Source organism: Mastigoproctus giganteus, chromosome 6 (assembly GCF_048544385.1).
Source record: "Mastigoproctus giganteus isolate SK-2022 chromosome 6, ASM4854438v1, whole genome shotgun sequence".
Lineage (NCBI taxonomy): Eukaryota > Metazoa > Arthropoda > Arachnida > Uropygi > Thelyphonidae > Mastigoproctus > Mastigoproctus giganteus.
Window position 1 is genome coordinate 225195641 of NC_143580.1, and position 20638 is coordinate 225216278.

The 20638-nt window shown below is 36.4% G+C and overlaps 1 protein-coding gene across 1 annotated transcript in view; it reads left to right on the top strand.

Annotated features, from left to right (window-relative positions):
• Window positions 1-20638, top strand: part of LOC150085036 (nuclear RNA export factor 1-like) — a 152418-nt gene that overhangs the window by 9298 nt on the left and 122482 nt on the right. The window contains exons 2-4 of the mRNA XM_090376440.1: window positions 7849-7938; window positions 12929-13019; window positions 18295-18350. Coding sequence (XP_090232566.1) covers window positions 7849-7938; window positions 12929-13019; window positions 18295-18350 — 237 coding nt within the window. The remainder of the gene's footprint in view (window positions 1-7848; window positions 7939-12928; window positions 13020-18294; window positions 18351-20638) is intronic.

Consider the following 20638-nt stretch of genomic DNA (forward strand, 5'->3'; position numbering starts at 1 on the left):
TTTAACTTCTTGCTCTACCTTGTGTTCAACCTGAAGATGTATTTAAATATATTTTAGCCATTCTACTGGCCATCTGTCTAGTTAAGTTGTTTACTTAAGATGATCCTTGTATTTTTTGAGTGTTAACTTGTTAGAAATTGTATATAGAACTACAGATATTGTTGATTGTTCTGTAGATAATTTTGTGTAGTTACATAGTTACTCTGCTATCTCCACATGATGTTAAACTACAGTTAATGGGGGGAACCCTGGGGTCCGCCAATCAACAAATGAATAAAATGAAAAATGATTCTGACATTTTAGCCTAATCCTCAAGAGACGATAGAGCAATGAAAAAATATCATGTATCAAAGGGTGGTGGAGCAATGAAAATTATACTTGCTATACACCTCAAAGGACGAAGCAACAATGAAAATTATGGTTTTTATACACCTCAAAGGACAAAGGCACAATAGAAAAACATACCTGTACTGTTACACATTTTATAATGAAAAATACCTGTACTGTTACATTTTACAATGAAAAATATCTGTACAATATTATTGTATCATGTATTGTACCTGTATATATCATGTAATGAAGAGTTTTATTTGTTAGAAAATATTTTAGGAGAAGCCCGTGAGTACCCACAATAGTTGTGGGTACTCACGGGCTTCTCCGTTCTTCGTTGCTGTGATGATCCATGATGACGATGATACAATGATACTGTACAATGTCTACGATGATGAGATGAAGTGGGATGATGGTATAGGCATTGTGACATTCTAGGCTATTTACCTTTGAAGATGCCAGAAGGATCATCTTCCGAAGCTGGAGGAGATGAAGATGACAGTCATTGGATGACATCAGGAGTAGACAATGTTTACAGCTGTGGATCGTCGATAATGGACACTTTTATTTCGATCTTTTTGAGGAACGTTGTGATAGGGAGTTGTTTCTTTTGCCTTTTTAATTCATCAAACATATGCTGGAGAGGTTCCATTGCTTCCGCTATCAAATGGGTAACTTTAATGCTGCGTTGCATCATAGGATTGTAATCCATTATCTTCTCCTTTAAGTTTTGTACCATCCGAAACACTTCGCCAAATTTTTCAAGTGTCCACTTTGCTGGTTCAGCTTCAGTTTTTTCTTCCTCATATTCTTCCTCTGTAGACGACCTAACAAGGTCTTCCAACTCCTCGTTCGTCAAAACCTCACATTGTTCTTCTATATGGTCTATCATTTCTTCAGCTATCATATCGACCAATCCATCGGCACGAACTTCTCTTGCTGTTCGGATGATCTTGTTTACCTCTCCATTGATTCCTGGGAAGCCTTTTAAATCATGGTTGACTTCACTCCACAAATTCTTCCAGCATGCATTCACCGTTTCTGGTTTTAATTCATCCATTGCGCCTTTGATGAATGTTTATTGTGTTAGTAATGGTGAATGATTTCCAGACATGCAAATAATTTTTGTTTTTGTGTTTGAGAGCATGAGGATTCTTCGCTTGGTAAACAATGCCAGGCTTTATCATATGCCCGGCTGCGTTGCCACATAGCACCAATGTCAATCGGTCCTTCCATGCTTTAAAGCTTGGTGCCAGTTTTGTGGATATAGGTTTTGTTGGGCATCTTTTTCCAAAACAGTCCTGTTTCATCACAATTAAAAACTTGCTTAGGATGGTAGCCTCCCTCCTCTATAATTTTCTTTAACTCTGCTGGAAATGTAGTAGCAGCTTCCTCATCAGCAGATGCAGCTTCTCTGGTAATTTTTATATATTTCAGATTAAACCTATTTCTGAATCTATGTAACCATCCCTGCTTGCTATAAATGGCTTGGTTTCCTCTTCCGTCTCGTCTTTTTTCCGAAAGTCCTCATATTGGATATAGGCCTTTTGCCGTAACACATTGCCATCAATGGGCATCCTTTTTCTGTTCATATCTTTCACCCAAAAATTTAATGCTTTTTCCACCTTCACTAACACCCTATCATGCACTGTAACAGTTACTTTTGCAGTTTGAGGTGCAACAGAAAAACTAGCATGAATTTTGTCTTTATGCTTCATCACTTCACAAATTGAAGATTCGTTCTTACCATAGAACCTGGCAATCTCCACATATGATTTTCTTTCTTTTTTGATCATATCGAGTATTTTTACTTTTTCACTAATGGGAAGCACTTCATGGCTTCCCTTAGGCTTAGAAGCACTACCAGCACCACTACTCTTGTGCTTTGGGGCCATTATTACAGTAAATAAGGGCTTTCTTAAACAAAGGCACTACGATAATGCTGCAACGAATGCAGTCAGCGAGAACACTAGAGGCAGATAGGAGGGAAGTTTCGCATGGGGGCATGGGTATGGAGACAAAGGGAGATGTGTCATATACTGGGCTGGCAGACTTCACAATGTTACAGCCTGTACTCGCTTGGCGGGCGGTTCGAAACTTATGAACTGTTTATTTATTTTTTTTTTTTCTGGAATTTTCCAAATGTTTTCATTTTTTTTTTCCATTGTTAACCGCAGGTAACGAATCTGCGGATACAGAGGCACAACTGTATTCTGAAATCTGTTCAGAGCAGTCAAGAATTATTCATGTACTGCGTTCCTGACCTTCGAGGATTTTAGGTCACTTCATTGTTTTGCATTTGCCTTTACAAATTGTTATCTTTGCTTTTGGCATATCAGTCGTGCAAATGATTTTTTACATAAAAATCGGCCCTTGAACGTGCTTCCACATACATGAATGGCAGAAGACAAAAGAAGGTGCTTCTTGTGCTGATGTTATTGGTAGCATACCTGAGGATTTCATGCTGGGCCATTTACCTTTTTAAATATTTATTGACCGTAGTGATGTAGGCATATCAAGCTTAATGTCCTAATTTGCAAATGGTATATAGATATATAGGAAAATCGAAGTTTAAAATTGCAAAATTCAAGATATCAAGTAATCCCAGGTTAAGTACCAACTTGGTGGCGGTGGTGGGGCACTGCAGATAGGCTGCCTAAATTTCCTGTATATCACTGACAGAACAGCTGATGGTTCTGTCAGTGATATATGGGAAATTCAGGCAGCAGAGATAAGGAAGTGATTTTCCCGGTGTATAACAAAATGGTTAGGCCACACCTTGAGGATTGCATACAGGTCTGGAAGCCTCATTTTAAGAAGGGTAAAGATCTGTTTGAATGAATGAGGTGAAGCGCAACCAGATTAGTCAAGGACACAGGAAGGTACTCATAGCATGAAAGACTTCAATTTTGCAAACTGCACCATTCAGAAACCTCATAAAAAATTATGAGGAGACCTGATTGAAATATTTAGCATTGTGGATTGAATAACTAAATGCTGAACATCCTTACTCCTGAGATAACGCACATATAAGGGGGTTTAACTTAATCTTATGTGTTGTTGTTTGGGGTTTAATGGCACAAGAGCAACTTCGGCTATATTGCGCCTTTTATGTGTGTTGTCTCATCAGCATTTAGTTATACAGGTGACCCCCGCTTAACGCTGATAATTCGTTCCGTAAAAACAGAGCGCTAAGTGAATCCGCGTTAATCGAGCGCTGCATTCCCATAAAACATATGTATTTGTGAGTTGCGGTTGGTGCCATAGGATATTCCCTAATCAATAATAAATGGTAGTGAAAAGATGCACAAATGTCGGTCAGAATATTTAATATTCAAATATTTGTACATATGAAATAGTCTGCATTACATACGTATATAATTGTGGTAACTACTAATGTATCAAAATTAAACTTAAAATTCCAATTAAAATCATGAATTTAATTGATAAATTTAATCATGAAAAATGTGTCGATTTTGGATTGAACTTTGGCCCTCTTCCAAATAAACTAAAAGGGGTATTAATTTTAAATCCCCCGCAGCGTTACCACCCAACAATAAAGTCAACTGATCCTTCGCCTCTTTGAAACCTGGCATGTTTTTTTCTTCTTTCAATATGAAACTTCTTTTAGGCATTCGTTTCCACAAAAAGTTCTGCTTCATCTGTTGAAAACTTGTTGAGAAGTATTAAAACACAACAATACCCCTTTTCAATAATTTTAACAAGTTCTTTTTTTGAAAGTTTTGGCTCCTTGATCTGCACTTGTGGCTTCTCCCTGGATTTTAAATCCATTCAACCAGCTCTTACTAGTTTTAAATGGTTCCACATTTTTTTTTTTTTTAGGTGTTTTCTTCAAATCATTATATTGGCTAATCTCTCTCTCTCTCTTTTTTTTTTTATAATATTTAACTTAACTGAATTCTGCATTGGATATTATCTTCAATAAAATTAGTTAGTCTTTCCATTTCAATCCTAATAGCCGGCCTAGCCCTAGTTGCTTGCTGTGGAACAGCTATCTTTCCTGCTGCTAAAATTAATTCTTTATTTTTTTTATAATTGTTCTTACAGTTAAACTTGCAAGTCCTAAATTATGGCACACATCCGCTTGTCTTTGACCGGATTCGATTCGCTTCAAAATGTCTAATTTAATTTTCAAATTCAGTCTTTTTCTTACATTTATAGTCTTCGTACTGCACCCAGACGTTGTTGCTTTTTCATTCTTATTGGCCATTATTAACTCTTCGAAAATGTAACTGTGTTGGTTGCATTAATTACGATACAATGTTCGAATAAACTGTCCGTTACGCACAATGTCTAATACTGTACTGAGTGATGACTAGACTTCGGATAAATGCATATAACGCAAATATTACAAGTAATATACTTGATCATTTTTTAAAATGTTGATCTCATAACTACGTAACAATTGAGTGTACTGCAATTAAATTAGCATGCGAGAAAATTTCACTGAGCATGGAAAAATTTCTCAAGTCAGCATGGGAAACGTTTCAATCCTGTTTTGCTATTCATTTTCAAGCTATCGACTCCATCAAATGAAACGATTTCGTTAAATATGCCAAAAATGCAATCTGTAAATGAGCGTTATAGTGATCTGTGACAGCGTTATAGTCAGATACGGGTTATAATATATCAACAGCGTAAAGCGAACCGCGTTATAACGGGGGCCTGCTGTATTGGTTGTGCAGAAATTTGCTTTGAGTCAGATAGTAATTGATTATTGGAATTTCCATCTGGTGTTGTAGAAGGTGGTTGGTTTGAATTATTTAGAGAAGCATTAGACAAATTATTAGGCAGGATGGACAGATGAGGCAGGTATTTATTTATTTTTTCTTTTTTTTTTGCTGATGCTCTAATAGCTTGTTTCTTTGCCATATTAATACTAATACACACTGGCAAAATATAGTCTGTGTCACTGATGTGTCTAAAAACCAGCAATAGGTGAGTTGCAGTCTGTTGAGTTTATATGATGAGCTTTTGTTGCTATGAAAATAATTCTTAACTCTTTATATAATGCATAAGAGGTAGCCATAACCTTCTTTTGGATAAAATGCAGCTTTTGATCATAAAATAACATAAAACATAAAGCGTAACATTAAAGCTATTCTGAAATTATGTATTTATAGGCAGCCATCTGTGTTTTCTGTTTGGGGGACATTCCACCTTGATACCATAATAATAAGACACTACACTGACCTCCATCAAGATCACATAGATAAAATTGCTTCCAATGCATGGCTCACAAGTGGGATGCTCTTCCCTGAGACTGAAGGATTCATGCTCGCCATCCAAGACTAGGTAATCAACACCAGAAACTATAGAAAATACATCGCCAAGAGCCTGGAGTGTCCGATGACACATGTCGACAATGCCACCTGGCCTCAGAAATGATCCAACATGTCACCGCGGGATGCAAGGTGATCACCCAGACTGAGTGATCACCCTGGTGATCATCGTGGCCTCAGAAATGATCCAACATGTCACCGCGGGATGCAAGGTGATCACCCAGACTGAGTACACTCATAGACACGACCAGGTAGCCAGGATAATACGTCAGAAGCTAGCAAGGAAATACCAGTTGATCAAAGAAAGTGTACCGTACTACAAGTGTGAAGCCCAGGCAGTACTAGAGACCCCCAATCCACTAGCTGTACTGCGACTGCTCCATAATAACTGTTAAGACAGTCCTGCACAAAGACTGGACATAACCCTTGTGGACAAGAAGGAAAAGGCTACTTATCTGATTGAAATAGTGGTACCCAACACTGGAAACATGCAGAAAACCCATGGGGAAAAAATCAGGAAGTACACGAATCTAAGACAGGAGATCAAAGAGATGTGGCAGATGTAACAAGTAACGACCATCTTGATCATTGTGTCAACCACTGTTGTGGTGCCAGAGACCCTACATAACAGCTTAGCAGCAATAGGTCTTCCAGCGAACACCTACAAGGAACTCCAGAAAGTCGCAATCCTTAACACCTGTGGGATAATCAGAGTTCCTCTACCAACAGTAACACCAGACATAACAACAACCACCCTGTGTACTTGGTAGCAGTACTCCTCGCGAGGTAGAACCCCCAATCAAGAAGAAATAATAATATAAGAGCAATAATAATAATACCAGTTAATCAAAGAAAGTGTACTGTACTACAAGTACGAATCCCAGGCAGTACTATAAACCCCAACCCACAAGCTGTACTGGGACTGCGCCATAATAATGGATAAGACAATCCCGCAAAACAGACCGTACATAACCCTTGTGGACAAGAAGGAAAAGGCTACCTATCTGATTGACAGCGGTACTCAACACTGGCTACCTGCAGAAAACCCATGGGGAAAAAAACAGGAAGTACAAGATTCTAAGACAGGAGATCAAAGAGATGTGGCATATGCAACAAGTAATGACCATCCCGATCATCTCAACCACTGGTACGGTGCCAAAGACCCTACATAACAGCCTAGCAGCAATAGATCTCCCAGCGAACGCCTACCAGAAAATCACAAACCTGAACACCTGTAGGATAGTCAGAGTTCCTCGACCAACAGTAACACCAGACATAACAACCACCCTGTGTACTTGGTACCAATCCCCATCACGGGGTGGAACCCCCAATCAGGGAGAAATAATATGAGCAATAATACAAAAATAATAATGATAAAGCAGCTTGCCATTAATATTGGATTCATAAAAAGTATCATTATCCCCCCCCCCCACTTCCCCATCATGCTGATCTGTGCCTGGCTTCACCTTTAAAAAAATAAAATAATAAAATCCGTTTATTAGCTCTCAGTCACGAGTTCCTGCATTGCAAAGAGGCAACAACATGAGACATGCCAGTGGTTGCAGGTTTGTCCAAGAGGCATTCTGGACAAAGTGACAGACCGCAGTGACAGAAACTAGGGCATGCTTTGCCACTGTTTGTTATGGGAGGAAAAGGCACATAATTTAGATCAAGTATTTGTTGAAATTAACTAGCTAATCAGGACAAGTCATTTGCACAGTTAGAGGGTTTGACAAGTTTGAATAAAATATTGCCAGCTATTGTTTAAGATAAATAAATACTTGAGTAAATAAAAATAAATATGATTAAATATTTATGATGAAAATGTGTGTTAGTCTCTCCCCCCCCCCATCTGTGTATGCATGTGCACACATGTCCACAGTGCAAACATCATCCATAAAAATATTTCCATAAGGTTGGATTACTTTTAATGCAGTGTGACTTTCTTTTCAATAATATAATAGTATTTTTTGTTACTAAATTTTTCACCATTGAAATATAGACCTCTTAATCTGGAAGTGCAGTTTCACATTTCTCAATAAAGAATTGCAGTTATAGGCACTTGCCCATTCCTTTTTTGGTAGAGTATGCTTATAGTTTTTTAAATAGGATCAGACATTATATAGAAGTTTGCAGTTTATACTCTGTGTGCATGTGTGGAGATCATGAATTTCTTAATACTGGTAATTAAAATTTTTATTTTCTTTCTTTCCAGAACATGATGATCGTGGAGGCCAACGTCGTGTTACTTTTATGGGTCGATTTAATAAAATGCGATCACACAAACATGGGAGAAAATTTGAAGGTATTGTTATTATTATAATTAAATTTCTTTTTTCATCATCATATTTTTTTTTTGCAACATGACAGGCCCATAAAAAATTTTTTTATTAATTTTAGGAATTTATTTTTTATGGTAATGCAGTTTTGCAGTTGAACAACACTTGTAGGCAGTACTTTGTTACTAATGAATTGTTAACTCTGACCACAGAGTATTATGAATTTCATCTAATTTCCTAATTCTGCAGTGCACAATTTATAATACTGGTACTTAAAAGAAAATGCTAGATGTGGTTAAAAATTTGACAGTGACACGTGAACAATAAATTACTCAGAAACAAACAAGGACTACATTTATGGATCTCTAGTTTAATGTGAAAAATAGGCAGTAAGATGAGTATTAGCTAAGTCACCATAGTCTACACACATCTGAGCCATGTTTTTATATATCCTTTTAGAATGTATGTATGTATTTCCATATCAGAATATGTCTACTTTTCCCCTTTCTAGTATGATTGCAAGAACTGTGCACCACTGGATACAGCTTATGTTGAAAGTGATAAAATGAAACAAAAACAACTCATGCAGAAATAGAACCTGGATGAGCTTTTTGTTACCTTGAAAAAATCCATCTGTATGAATGATTTAATATGATGCCAGATTAGACAAGTTTTTTGCTTAGACTTCTAAATATATGAATATGCACACTTGGCCTGAGTTGTCCTTGTTCCACTAAAATCCACACCACTACCACAGAATAGACTTATGAAATCATAATTTTAAATTGTTTTTTGTTCCCCCCACCCCAAATATTGAATATTGAAATCACTGCTATAGCTTGCCTATTTATGTGGCTTTTTGGTACCACCTTTGAGGATTAAGCAAAAAATTAAAGCTATAAATTGTAAAATATTTATGTGTATGTATATATATATATATATATATATATATACACAGGATACCCCTATTACCGTGATTAATTGGTTCCGTGAAAATGGCACTCTAATTGAAGTTAATAATCAATACAAAATAGCCTAATTCATTCCAAGACCTACAATATACCAATCAATATTTTTTAAAATACGTTTTTTTTTTATGGAAATTTAATGTACAGTAGTATAAAAGCAAAGGATAATTATAAATATTTGCAGTACAGTAATCAAAAATTTATTGAAATTAAAAAATTACAATATGTAACTCACTTTATTTCTTTGTAAAATATTTCAAAAGGCAGGTTTGCGCAGACTTTTCTTTCTTCCTTTCATCATAAATTTTCTTGTATGGATACACATCTTTTTCAATGTTCCTGCGAATTTGCATACTGTGCTCGATATCTGCATCCATGATTAGTTGTTTCAAAAATTTCAGCTGTGCGAAATATTCCTTCAAATTCTTTTAATGTCAACTTCTTTTCTTGAACATTTTCTTCCTTGCAAATTTCCACCTCATCATATGCTTGTTGTTCATCAATATTAAGGAGGTCAGAATCACTTAATTGTTCTGAATGTGATTCCAGCAATTCGCAAACATCACTGTTGTCGATTTCATCAATAGCAGTGTTGACATGAGTGAAACTACAGAAATCATTTGTGCAATGTGGCAAAATATGCTTCCAAACTGCTCTCATATTGCTGGATGTTACTTCAGACCAAGACTCATGAATATTGTCTTGCTTTCCTGATGTTGTAATTTCTCCAAAATTCAACTAAAAAAACTGCACCATTTCCAGTTGTTTCTTCAATTGCTTGTGCAAATGTTCTGCGCAAATAATAGGCCTTAAAAGTAACGATTAAGACTTGATCCATAGGCTGTAAAAGACTTGTCGTATTTGAAGGTAAAAAAATAACTTTCACGTTTTCGCACAAATCAGAAAGTGCTGGTGGGTGGCCCGGTTGTCTAAAATTAATAAAATTTTGATTGCAAGATTGTTTTCTTCACAGTAGGCCTTAACTTTCGGACAAAAATAGCTAGTGAACCCCTACCACCACCACTGGCCGCCTCCGTAGCCAGGTGGGCAGGAACAGCAGTGCGTAGCACATGCTTCTTGATTAGACCGGGGTTCGAGCCTGTGACCACCAAATACGGAGGATGCGGAAAGGTCAGGGAATGACCACTGCATATCCCAGGAGCAATATGGCCTTAGTTGCTAATGCTCCTAAAAACCAAATAAACAACAAACAGTGAACCACTCTTCAAATAAAGCTTTCGTGACCCAAGCTTTTCTATTAGAGCGCCAAACAACAGGTAGGCTTGCTTTATTAAAACCTTTACCGAAAGATCTGGGAGTTTCATTTCTATAGATAACCATGGGTTTTAATTTCAGATCGCCTTCTGCATTGCCTCCCAATAAAAGTGTTATTTTATCTTTGGAACTTTATAGCCTGGTTGATCCCTTTCTTTCTTTTTTTGCTAGAAAGGTTTTTTTTGGCATTAGTTTCCAAAAAAGGCCTGTTTCATCAACATTAAATATTTGTTGAGCTGCGTAGCCACCATCATCAACAATTTTTTTTTTAATTTCGGGATATTGCGTGGCTGCATCTTTATCTGCACTTGCCACTTCTCCAGTCAATGCAACATTATGTAGTCCTGTTCTTTTCTTAAAATGTTCAAACCAGCCTTTACCGGCAGTGAAATTTTCTTCCATTTCCGCTTCAATCACTTTTTCTTTTGAAGAACTTGCTTGAACATTTTCTTCAGTTACTGCTCTACCCAAGTTTTCTATTGTTGACTTTTCCTTTAACATTGCAAAAATACTCTAAAGCTTTTGTTTTTATGGTCATTGTGCAGATTGGAATTCTTTTTTGGTTGCAGTCTTCTATCCAAGTGGCTAAAAGACGTTCCATCTCAATCATTGTAACATTTCTATTTCTTGTGGTTTGTGTGTGTGCTGACGATGAAGCAAGCTTACCTTTTTCCTTATATGCACTGGCTTTACTTAAAATCATCTGAACCGTTGATTCAGGCATTCCAAGATGTCGAGAAATTTGTATTTTACTCTCACCATCTTCAAATCTTTCATCTAACGTTATCACTTTTCTTTTCTTTTTACCAGAGGCACTATCAGGTACACTTTTCCTTTTATTCATAGTTAATAATTTACCTAATATATAAAAAAATTAATAGAAATTAATATAATTAATTAGTATGCATAGTAATTAATGGCCGGAGATACACGGGTGTCTGCACGTTAACACGCAACGCAAGAACAACTGAAAGCAGCTGATCTGCATGTGCTTAATAAGTGCGGTGCGGCTGGTGTGTATCGTTTCATATCCACCATTAGAAAGACACAATATGGCCCCAGCAGCCTATGTGTCGTTAAACTTAACTACAACAACAACAACAACAGCGGCTGGTGTTGTCCTTCAGAGTGCATAATGTTAGAAAATAATTCAATTGTTGTAATAATACATGTTTGAAATAATCCATTTCCTTTTTATTTTCTTATGGTAGAAAAACAAACTAGCTTCCCACACTGTATCTTGCGTTTGTTTTTGTTTATTTCTCGATAACGCTTCTCAATGGAGAAGGTATGACGCTACGCAAAATAAACAGTAACTCCCTTTTGTGAACAGTGCCGCGTGCTCACTAAGAAAACAAGCAATGTGTTTCTATAATGTTCTCTAATGTTATGCATACTTTAGCAGTGTATTTACATTCGTAGCTTAGTACTGACTTTCGTGGCATCACCAGCTTCAGTTTCTTTAGGCCAAGCCAAAATACTGCGCTAATCGACAATTGGTAGCTAAATATAAACCGCGTTAATCCAAGTCTCGCACTAATCGAACCCGTGCTAATCGAGGGATTCCTGTATAAATGGATTAGATAGTGGGAAGGTGCAGGGCTCATTCCACATATACTCTGGACTTGGCACATCATGGCTTTAGTCACCCATGCCTCCTAAACCAAACCCAAACCAATCCACACTACTCTGTTGGACACCGAGTCAGGGACAACGTAAGTTAGAGAATTAAGAAAATATCAACATCATACTCCTGGAATGAATGATACCTGTATGATGCAGTAATGTTTGATGGCACAGTATATTATCCATTTGAAAGTAACCATCACCATTGGTTAAAGAGACATCATGCTGGAATACACCTGGTCCACAGTGATATTTAAGTAGGCTCAGCATGGAAGCATGATGCAGTTTCTGTCCACAAAAAATGCAGCACAATATCTTCTCTGGTTTGCACTTTCTATCAAGTATGCATGATTTGATCTGTATCCTGATCCTGTTATCTATAGTACATGAAGCAAATGGAACTAGTATTTATGGGGCATTGATGATCTTTCTTCAGTGCTCTATCATTTAGTTCTGTGATCCTAGGTGATCTGGTAAAAATGTAGTTGATAGCTCTGTAGAAGTATCTGCTTTTGCATTTGACTCTGTATGACTGGATTATGGCAACAGCCGTATAGAGATGTATTTATGCCATTATTCATAACCAGCACATTTGTTTAAGCCATTCCCACTATATACTGGTTACTTTTGGGCATGAAAATGTTACTCACTCTCCAAATCATCATTATTATTATTATTCATTCAAATTGTTCTGATTACAGTACTTGCCAATTTTATGTCATAAAACTACTGTGAACAACTTCTGGTGTTGGTGTGCTGTCAACCAGTATACATAGCTGTAGACTTGTGATAATAGTATGCAAGTTGCAGCATTCAGTTTCTTGTATGCAGTTGATATTTTTTTTATCAATAATCCACTGAGTGTATGTTCAGTCTGCCCATGCCTATTAATTATTGTACATGCACACAATTTCAAAAATGTTTATTTAAAATAATGAGAGCATTTCTTTGTCATTATGAGCATGTGATATTGGAAAACAACAGTTATATTTCAGCTTATTCCAATTAGTTTGTATAACATGTTTAATTAGTGATCACAATTTTCATTAATTTGTTTTTATGCATAAATTATTTTACAGATATCTATTAAACAAAAAAAAAACTTGTGTACTATTTCAAAACCTAATTTATTATATGTACCTTTTAGAATATGTGAATTCCAGAGCCAGGACTGAAGATCATGAAGGTGATATTGACATGAGTGGTGGTGGTTCAGAAAGGCAACCTGATAAAAGATTGTATGTATTTGAACTTATACTGTACATTTTAATATATTAGCTTTCATTGATAAAATAGGTCATTGTCTTATTTGTTTTGTATATTTCTTAAAAATTAAATAGTTTTCTTAGTGAGTACAAATATAAATTGAAAATTTCTTTTCACATATCAGTTATTTTTCAGCTTATAAAAGCAAAGTAACATGAAAACATAAGCAAAAATATTCTGCAGAAAGGCCCTTGGTTGCACAATAAAAGAAGTACTAGTGTAGCATAGAACTAGACTATGATAATGCATTCAGAAAACATGAATTTTCCCATACTCTGCATATGCAAGCCCTGTTATGCTGCCACTTTGTATACTTTGGTCTGTATTCAGATGTACTCAGCTGTTGAACAGAGTTCTCACTTTCCAGTATGCATGACTAGCTTGTTATGGCTACCTGTAAGCTTAGTACTGGGTGAAAGGATGGGAAAATGAAAGGTTGGCATTCACAGAGCCCAACAAATCATGGGTACCTGGTTGCCATGGCACCTGAAACTTGTTTTGATATCTGATATTTTGCAGCAGTGAGGCTGAGCACTGATTTCTTTGTTTTGTGATCATGGTGGTTTGAATCTTCCGAAAGGTTGGTGCAACTTTCGACAAAGGTAGAGTGTGATGGATGTGGATGCCAGACTATTGGCAGCATCTTTGTGGCATCAATCTTTTTTTTTTTTTTTTTTTTTTTGGTAGTTGTTGGGGCATAGGCTTCTGTGGCCATAATGCACCTCCCAAGGTTTTTGCAGTACTTTGATCCAAGCCCGAGGCGGGAATCGAACCCGCGACCTTTGGGTTGCCAGGCAGGCACTTTACCCACCCGGCTAGCCCAGTCGGCGCATCAATCTTATCAGAAGGTTGCAATGAAAACAGCTTTACAACTAGCTAGATTCCATTTTCATTATGATAGTCCGAAATTCTGTAATAGATTAACACATTTTCTGCTGGTTTCACCGATGATATTTTTGACCTGGGGTTGAAAACAACAGGGTTGGGGAGTGCAGAGACAATTTTGGCTCTCTTGGCTCTCTTCTCACTATAATTGAATTAAAGGAATTAAATCAATTTCCCCTCCAATCCACTTGGAGGGGAAATTGAATTTCCCCTCCAAGTGGATTGAAAACTCCATGATGCAGCTAACGTATTAATAGCATAAAGTTTCAGGATATGGAAATATTTTGCATGGTATATCCTTGTTAATTTGATATCAATTATTCAAAATGTTATGTATTTCAAAGTTGTTACCATTTTCTGACTAATGATATAGTTTTATGTGCATTTTAGCAAGAATAATTTGAAATACTTCTGAATAGCTTGTTTAATTTGAAAAGACTGCTGAAATCAACTACAGTCAGGCATCGTTATAAAGAAATTGAAAACAGAATGCAACTATAATGAAAATTCATTACTGTATGGTATACATGTCACCTTTAAATTTTATATTTTGACCCACTTCCCCAAAAGTTGTATGCAGAATCATGGGGAATTTGCATACTTATAAATTGTGTTATAGGTATACATGCCTTTCTTTAAGTCACTGCATGTGCACACATGCATGCTCAGTATGAGAGAATGACAAATAATGTGCTTCAGAAATAAAATACTTTCACAGTGGAAGGTAAAGAGAAAATTTAACTATTGAGGTATGTAAAATATTTCTCACTTTCTCATACATAATAACAAAGATTGCTGATTTTTGTTTCTGCCACCATAAAGTCATACAGCTTGATGTAGAGAGAAGCAGTGCATTAAAACAAGAGCTATGTGGCTAAATAGAGAGTATCCATATTTTGAGATATTTAATCCATGAAAAAAGGTGACATTCCTCTCTTTTAGCACTTCATTTGCCTAGTAAACCTTTATAACTTTGCATGGACTGCAGTTGCCAATTACAGCTAAAGGGTGATTCACTACCAGTGCGACAAACTTGCAGGAGGTGTAGAGGGCACAAAGACGAATCGGAATCACATAGCATTGCAGGGTCCGAAATGCCTTCGTCATGCGGTAGAGGACGTTGAACGGGAGGTCGCGTGAACAGTGATCCCGCTGGAAGTTCGCATTTGCGAACCGTTTCTGTTGAAGAAACCAAGTAGCAAAAGTCCTCCGGAGTGGATAATCTGCAGGCTCCAATGATTGGACGCGTTGCAGATGGTATGAGCTCATTTGGTTTGTTGACAGTATCCTCCATACAGTGGATTGGGAAATACCCAATCGTTGGCCTATCGCTCGAGTACTCGTACTCGGATTGCCTTCTGCAAGACGTAAGACATTCTCCCCATTGTCTGGTGTCCTCGTTGTTTGCTCTCAATTCATGGTACCTCTCGTGAAACAACCAGTCTCATGTAACCTGTGCACACGTGTGAAAATCATATGATGAGGAGCACGCCTGTGCGGGAAACGTTCCTGGTACAAGCGCAGAGCGGCGCGCCCATTACAGTCTGCAGCTCCATACGTGAGGTGCATGTCGGCCAGTTCAACGTTTGAATACTCGTCCATCCTACTGCCTCGGGAACCGGTTCGCATATGCTGACTTCCAGCAGGATCGCTGTTCACGCGACCTCCCGTTCAACCTCCTCTACCACATGACGAAGGCATTTCGGACCCTGCAATGCTATGTGATTCCGATTCGTCTTTGTGCCCCCTACACCTCCTGCAAGTTTGTCGCACTGGTAGTGAATCACCCTATATATAACTGGTCATAGAGCCACTTGTTTGAACCAATGACCAGTTTGATTTATATAAATGATGATGCCCAGTGTGTGGCCATGGTTGGAAAATGAATGTTTGATTACAGTTGTAATATTTTACCTTGGTTGTATTGAATTATTTTTTTTTTACCAGTAAATTAAGTTGCCATTTTGAAAAGAGACAGAGATTAACTATGGACGCTGCTTTAGGAACTTTCCTTCTATATTCAACATTGCTTTGCTAAGCCAGGTTAAGAGATGAAAGATGGTTCAAATATTTTATCACATACCTTCTTGAGTACTGCACATAGGTCTATAAGTCTCATTTTCAGAAAGTTTTAGATCTGTTAGAACGGGTGCAGAGAGGAGCAGCAAGATTAGTCTGCATGAAAAGCTATTCTTATGAAGAAAGACTTCAGTTCAAAATTACAGCATTGGGAAACTAATAGTATTAGCCGTACAGTGCAAGGAAGCCACAGGCTCTAGCTTCACTGGCCAAAAAAAAAAAAAAAAAAAAAGTAGATATGAAAATACAAATACAATTGTATGCTTGTAAGAAGACCTGATTGAAGTGTTTAAAGCTTTAAATGGACTAAGCAAACTAAATGCTGATGTTTATAATTACAGATTATAAACATAAGGGAAGATCCTAACCTCACTCCTCCATATTAATTACTCACTCAGAGAGTAATTAATTATTGGAATAATGTTCATGTGATGTGGAAGTGGGCAATAAATTTAAGGCAGGATTAGACAAATTATTAGGTGGAAGATGGATAGACAATGTGAGTAGTTTTTGTTTTGCTGATGTACAAGTTTGCTTTCTTGCACTGCATTATTTCCTGCTACTGTTGTTATTTTCTACTGTTGTCTCCACATTCAGTTTTTTTTTTTTTTTTTTTGGTTTCTTGAGCAGCTTCAGTGGTTAATTCTAAATTCTTTTCTAAATATCGACTTGTATATGTGCACAAAAAAACAAAACAGATTTAACTCCTACAATCAAATAAAATTTTCACAATTGTAATCAAACATTTTTTTAATGTCAAACTGGTAATCTGCTCCTGCAATCACTTTGACAGCTTAATTAGCTATAATTTGCAAGAGCAGTCTGCACTAAAGTTATGAAGCTCACTGAATAAGTGACAATACCAAAAGAAAGAAAAAAAAAAAAAAAGAATGTCACCTTTTTTGCATGGATTACAACATGCAAATTACACAGCAAATAATATCCCAAGATATGGATACTTTCTCTGTGTAGAGTTATGTACAGTTATACTTAATAATCATATGGTGCTTATTTTGATGTACAGCTTGTATACATCAAGCTTTGTGATTAGTAATGGTGGGAAAAATGGAAGTTAGTAGTATGGAATAACACTAGAGAAATTGATTGAATTTCTCCATGGTGGAGTTGTTATTTTTCTCATATTGCCTAAATTAACATGTTAATTGTCTGTTTGCAAATGTCTCCTACAACAAAACTAAAAGATTCTTAACATTTTAAATGAGAATTGTGAAAATTGATTACAGTGTTAATAAGAGTATCCAACTAACAATTTCCCTTTAATATTGATGTTGTTGCCTTATGTGTAGATCCTTTGAGACTGTTTAAATTAGAATTGTCATATTTTGGTCACTGAACTTCAGCAGATTGATAGATCCATATAGTAAAACTTCATCCATTTTTACAGGCAAAAGCACATTTGAACTAGCAGAAAACAGAAGGTGGGTCAGATTGTGATAAGATTAGTGATAACTACTGAAAGAGAGTAAGGCTTCTGGGGTAGATGGATGCATCCAAGTAATTTTAAGGAAGGTGGCAGAGAAATGCATCATATCACAAGGATTGCTACTGAAATCATCACTGGATTCTGAAGTGAATAACTCACTGATTCATGAGGAGGGTTAAGTTGAGAATGAGTAATTATAGACATGTAAGTTTGATTTCTGTACTGGGTAAGATAATGGAATTGGTGATTATGGATATAATACAGAACCATCTTGATTGGAATGAAACCCTAAAGGAATCATAGTATGCATTTGTAAAGGCAAAGGTGAAATATTGTGATATTTCACTTTTCATCCAACAATATGAAAGGAAGAATGAAAAAGGAGAAACATCAGCCATGAATCTAATTTCTTCAGAAAACTGCTAGATCTGCAACTGACAAGTAGCATTTCAAGAGCCAGACAAACAGGAACCTGTTTAACTGGTTTCAGTGGCTGCAGCTTTATATTAAAGCCTAAAATACTACAGAAAAGAAAGATACCACAGAGAACTAAATCAAGAACTTACCGCAACACATGAATAAAAAGAGCACGAACTGTGAGTGAACATAAATTTATACAGGTTGCATATGCTAAGCTCAGTCAAGTGAAGTTAATTAGTGTAAACTAAAAACTGAAAAGTAATTCTGTCAATGTATGGGCTATAGGGATACAGATAGCACAAGGCAGCTTATACCAGCTTATAAAATTGTAGTCTGTTTGTCCAGTACTGGTTATTTTTGGATTTTTAAAATAATAATTTGTTTATATATTGGAAATAATTGTTTTTTTTATCCCATAGCACCCCTTATGTGTCTAATCGTCGACGAAATCACAAGAGGCATTCCAAAAGAAAAGGTATTTTTTAATTATTTTTAAAAAATAAAATATTTATTTGGAATGAATTTTTATTTTGCACAGAGGTTCTCACTAAGGATCTTCCCAAATGCATAGCTACCAATGTGGATCTATTGGAACAGCTTCAGAGAAGAGCAACAATAAGATTAATCAGTGGCACAAAAGGAAACTCTTACCAAGAAAGACTACAGTTCTGTAGATTGTAGTGTCTGGAAACTAGGCACCAGTGAGGCGACCTGATTGAGATGTTTAAGGATTTGAATGGATTGAATAAGCTAAATACTGATGACATCCTTTTTTTCTCTTGCTCTGTCAACAAACATGTGGGGGGGTATAAATTTAAATTGGGAAAGGATGTTTGCAAGATAGGTTGCAAAAATTTGCTTTCAGCAAGAGAGTGTCAGAACAAATTTCCATCTGCTATTGTGGAAGTGGGTAGTCTGAATTAGACAAATTATTAGAGGAGGATTGATGGGTGATGTGGGAAGTTTTTTTTTGCCTGATGCCATATAAGCTTTCTTCCTTTCATCAATTGCCACTACTAATACTAATAATGCATATAGTAAAGCCCAGGGTGAAGTTGTCTCTCACTTTAGAAAGCAATAAAGATTAGTAAAGGAACTTTATTCATTAAAAACTTATTTTAAAAGAAAATAAATTTATGGATTAGCAACTCCTATAATTCACATTGCAGATAGAATTTAGAAATATGAACCAAAACACTGCCACCCCTCATCAATAAATTAGTAAGGGTTGCCTTCATTGTTAATCACAACTATTAAAAACCAATGAGAGATGAGTATAGAGACAGTACATTATGAACAGCAAAACAAGTTAATGGGTAATGAACTGATCAGTAGTTGGTACAATATTTGCAGCAATCTTTTTTTATATGTAAAAAAAGTGTTAGTCTAGCTCTACCAATGTGATGTTAAGGTGATTTGTATGCTAATAGAGTCCAATGAAATGTAACAATTTTAAATATTTTATAGTCATAGCAGAAGCTGTATTACTTTATGAATAAATTTTGTTAATTGTGGACTTAGTTTGGTGGCCAGCTGACTTTCTTTTGTGAATTTCTGAGACCAAATTGTTTCCGTACAATTTCCTTAAAGTGTTTGAAAGTCTACTGGTTCGGACAGAATTTGTGGATTTCGAGTTGCCAACTGAGTTTTTGGAAGTGTTAAGTTAAATATAATTATGTTTAAGATAAATATTTCAACTTAAACATAATTGTATTTGGAGAACCAATTCATTATCCAGTAGCACTCTTCAGAGACATTTTTTAACAAAACTGAAATGAATTGACTTTTCAGAAAGAAAAAAAGAAAAAAAAAAAAAAAAAGAAAGAAAACATTAAGTTTCACTATTTCTTAATATTATTGTACAGTTGTCCTTGGTTGCGCATCTTTTCAGTCTTTTGTTGCTACTGGCAAAGAAGCTGTCCAAATGGACTGAATTTGATGACTTTTTTTTTGTAGCTTCCTGAAGTCCAGTGTTACTCTCCGTAATTTTCTCCAACTCTTGTAGCTTCTCTGTTGTTAGCTCACATCCATGAGCATCAATAAGGTCCTCCACAACCTCTTCGCTAACCTCCAGACCCATTGATTTACCAAGAGTGACAATATCATTTGTCAAAGCACCATCATCTTCAAATCCGTCACCGTTATGAATAATTAAAGGCTAGATCTTTTTCCATGCTGAATTTAAGCACCTGGTGGAAACTTCATTCCAAGAACTTACAATCAGCCTCAGTTCAGCATGTTGAACTTTGACCCCAAAAATCTTTGAGGGTGAGAGCATTTTCACCAGAGGCCACTGCAAAGCAACTTGCGAACATTTTCGTGGTGTAGATTTTCTTAAGTTTGCAATCGCTTGCTGGTTTGGTTGAAGAAGAGGAGTGGTGTTGGATGGCAAAAATTTGACTTGAACAAAGTCAAATTGTACCTGAAGAGATTGAACAAGGTTGGGATCATGTTAATTTTTCTCAAATTAATTCTTCACTGAAGGACAGAAAAAAACTTCAAGCTCCCATTCATTGAAACATATCCTGTAACCTAGGCCTTCTTGTTACTGTGTCGAAACACTCCCAGCATGCATTTGTTGACCTTTTGTTGTTTAAATACTATAGGGGTATTAGAGTGATACACAGGCAAAAACTTCAGCTTAAAATCTCAAGAGGCATTGGCACCCAACAGAAGAGTGAGCCTATCTTTCATAGGCTTATGCCCTGCTAAACTAGCCTCATCCTTAGTGGTGTATGTATTTCTGGGTATTTGCTTCCAGAA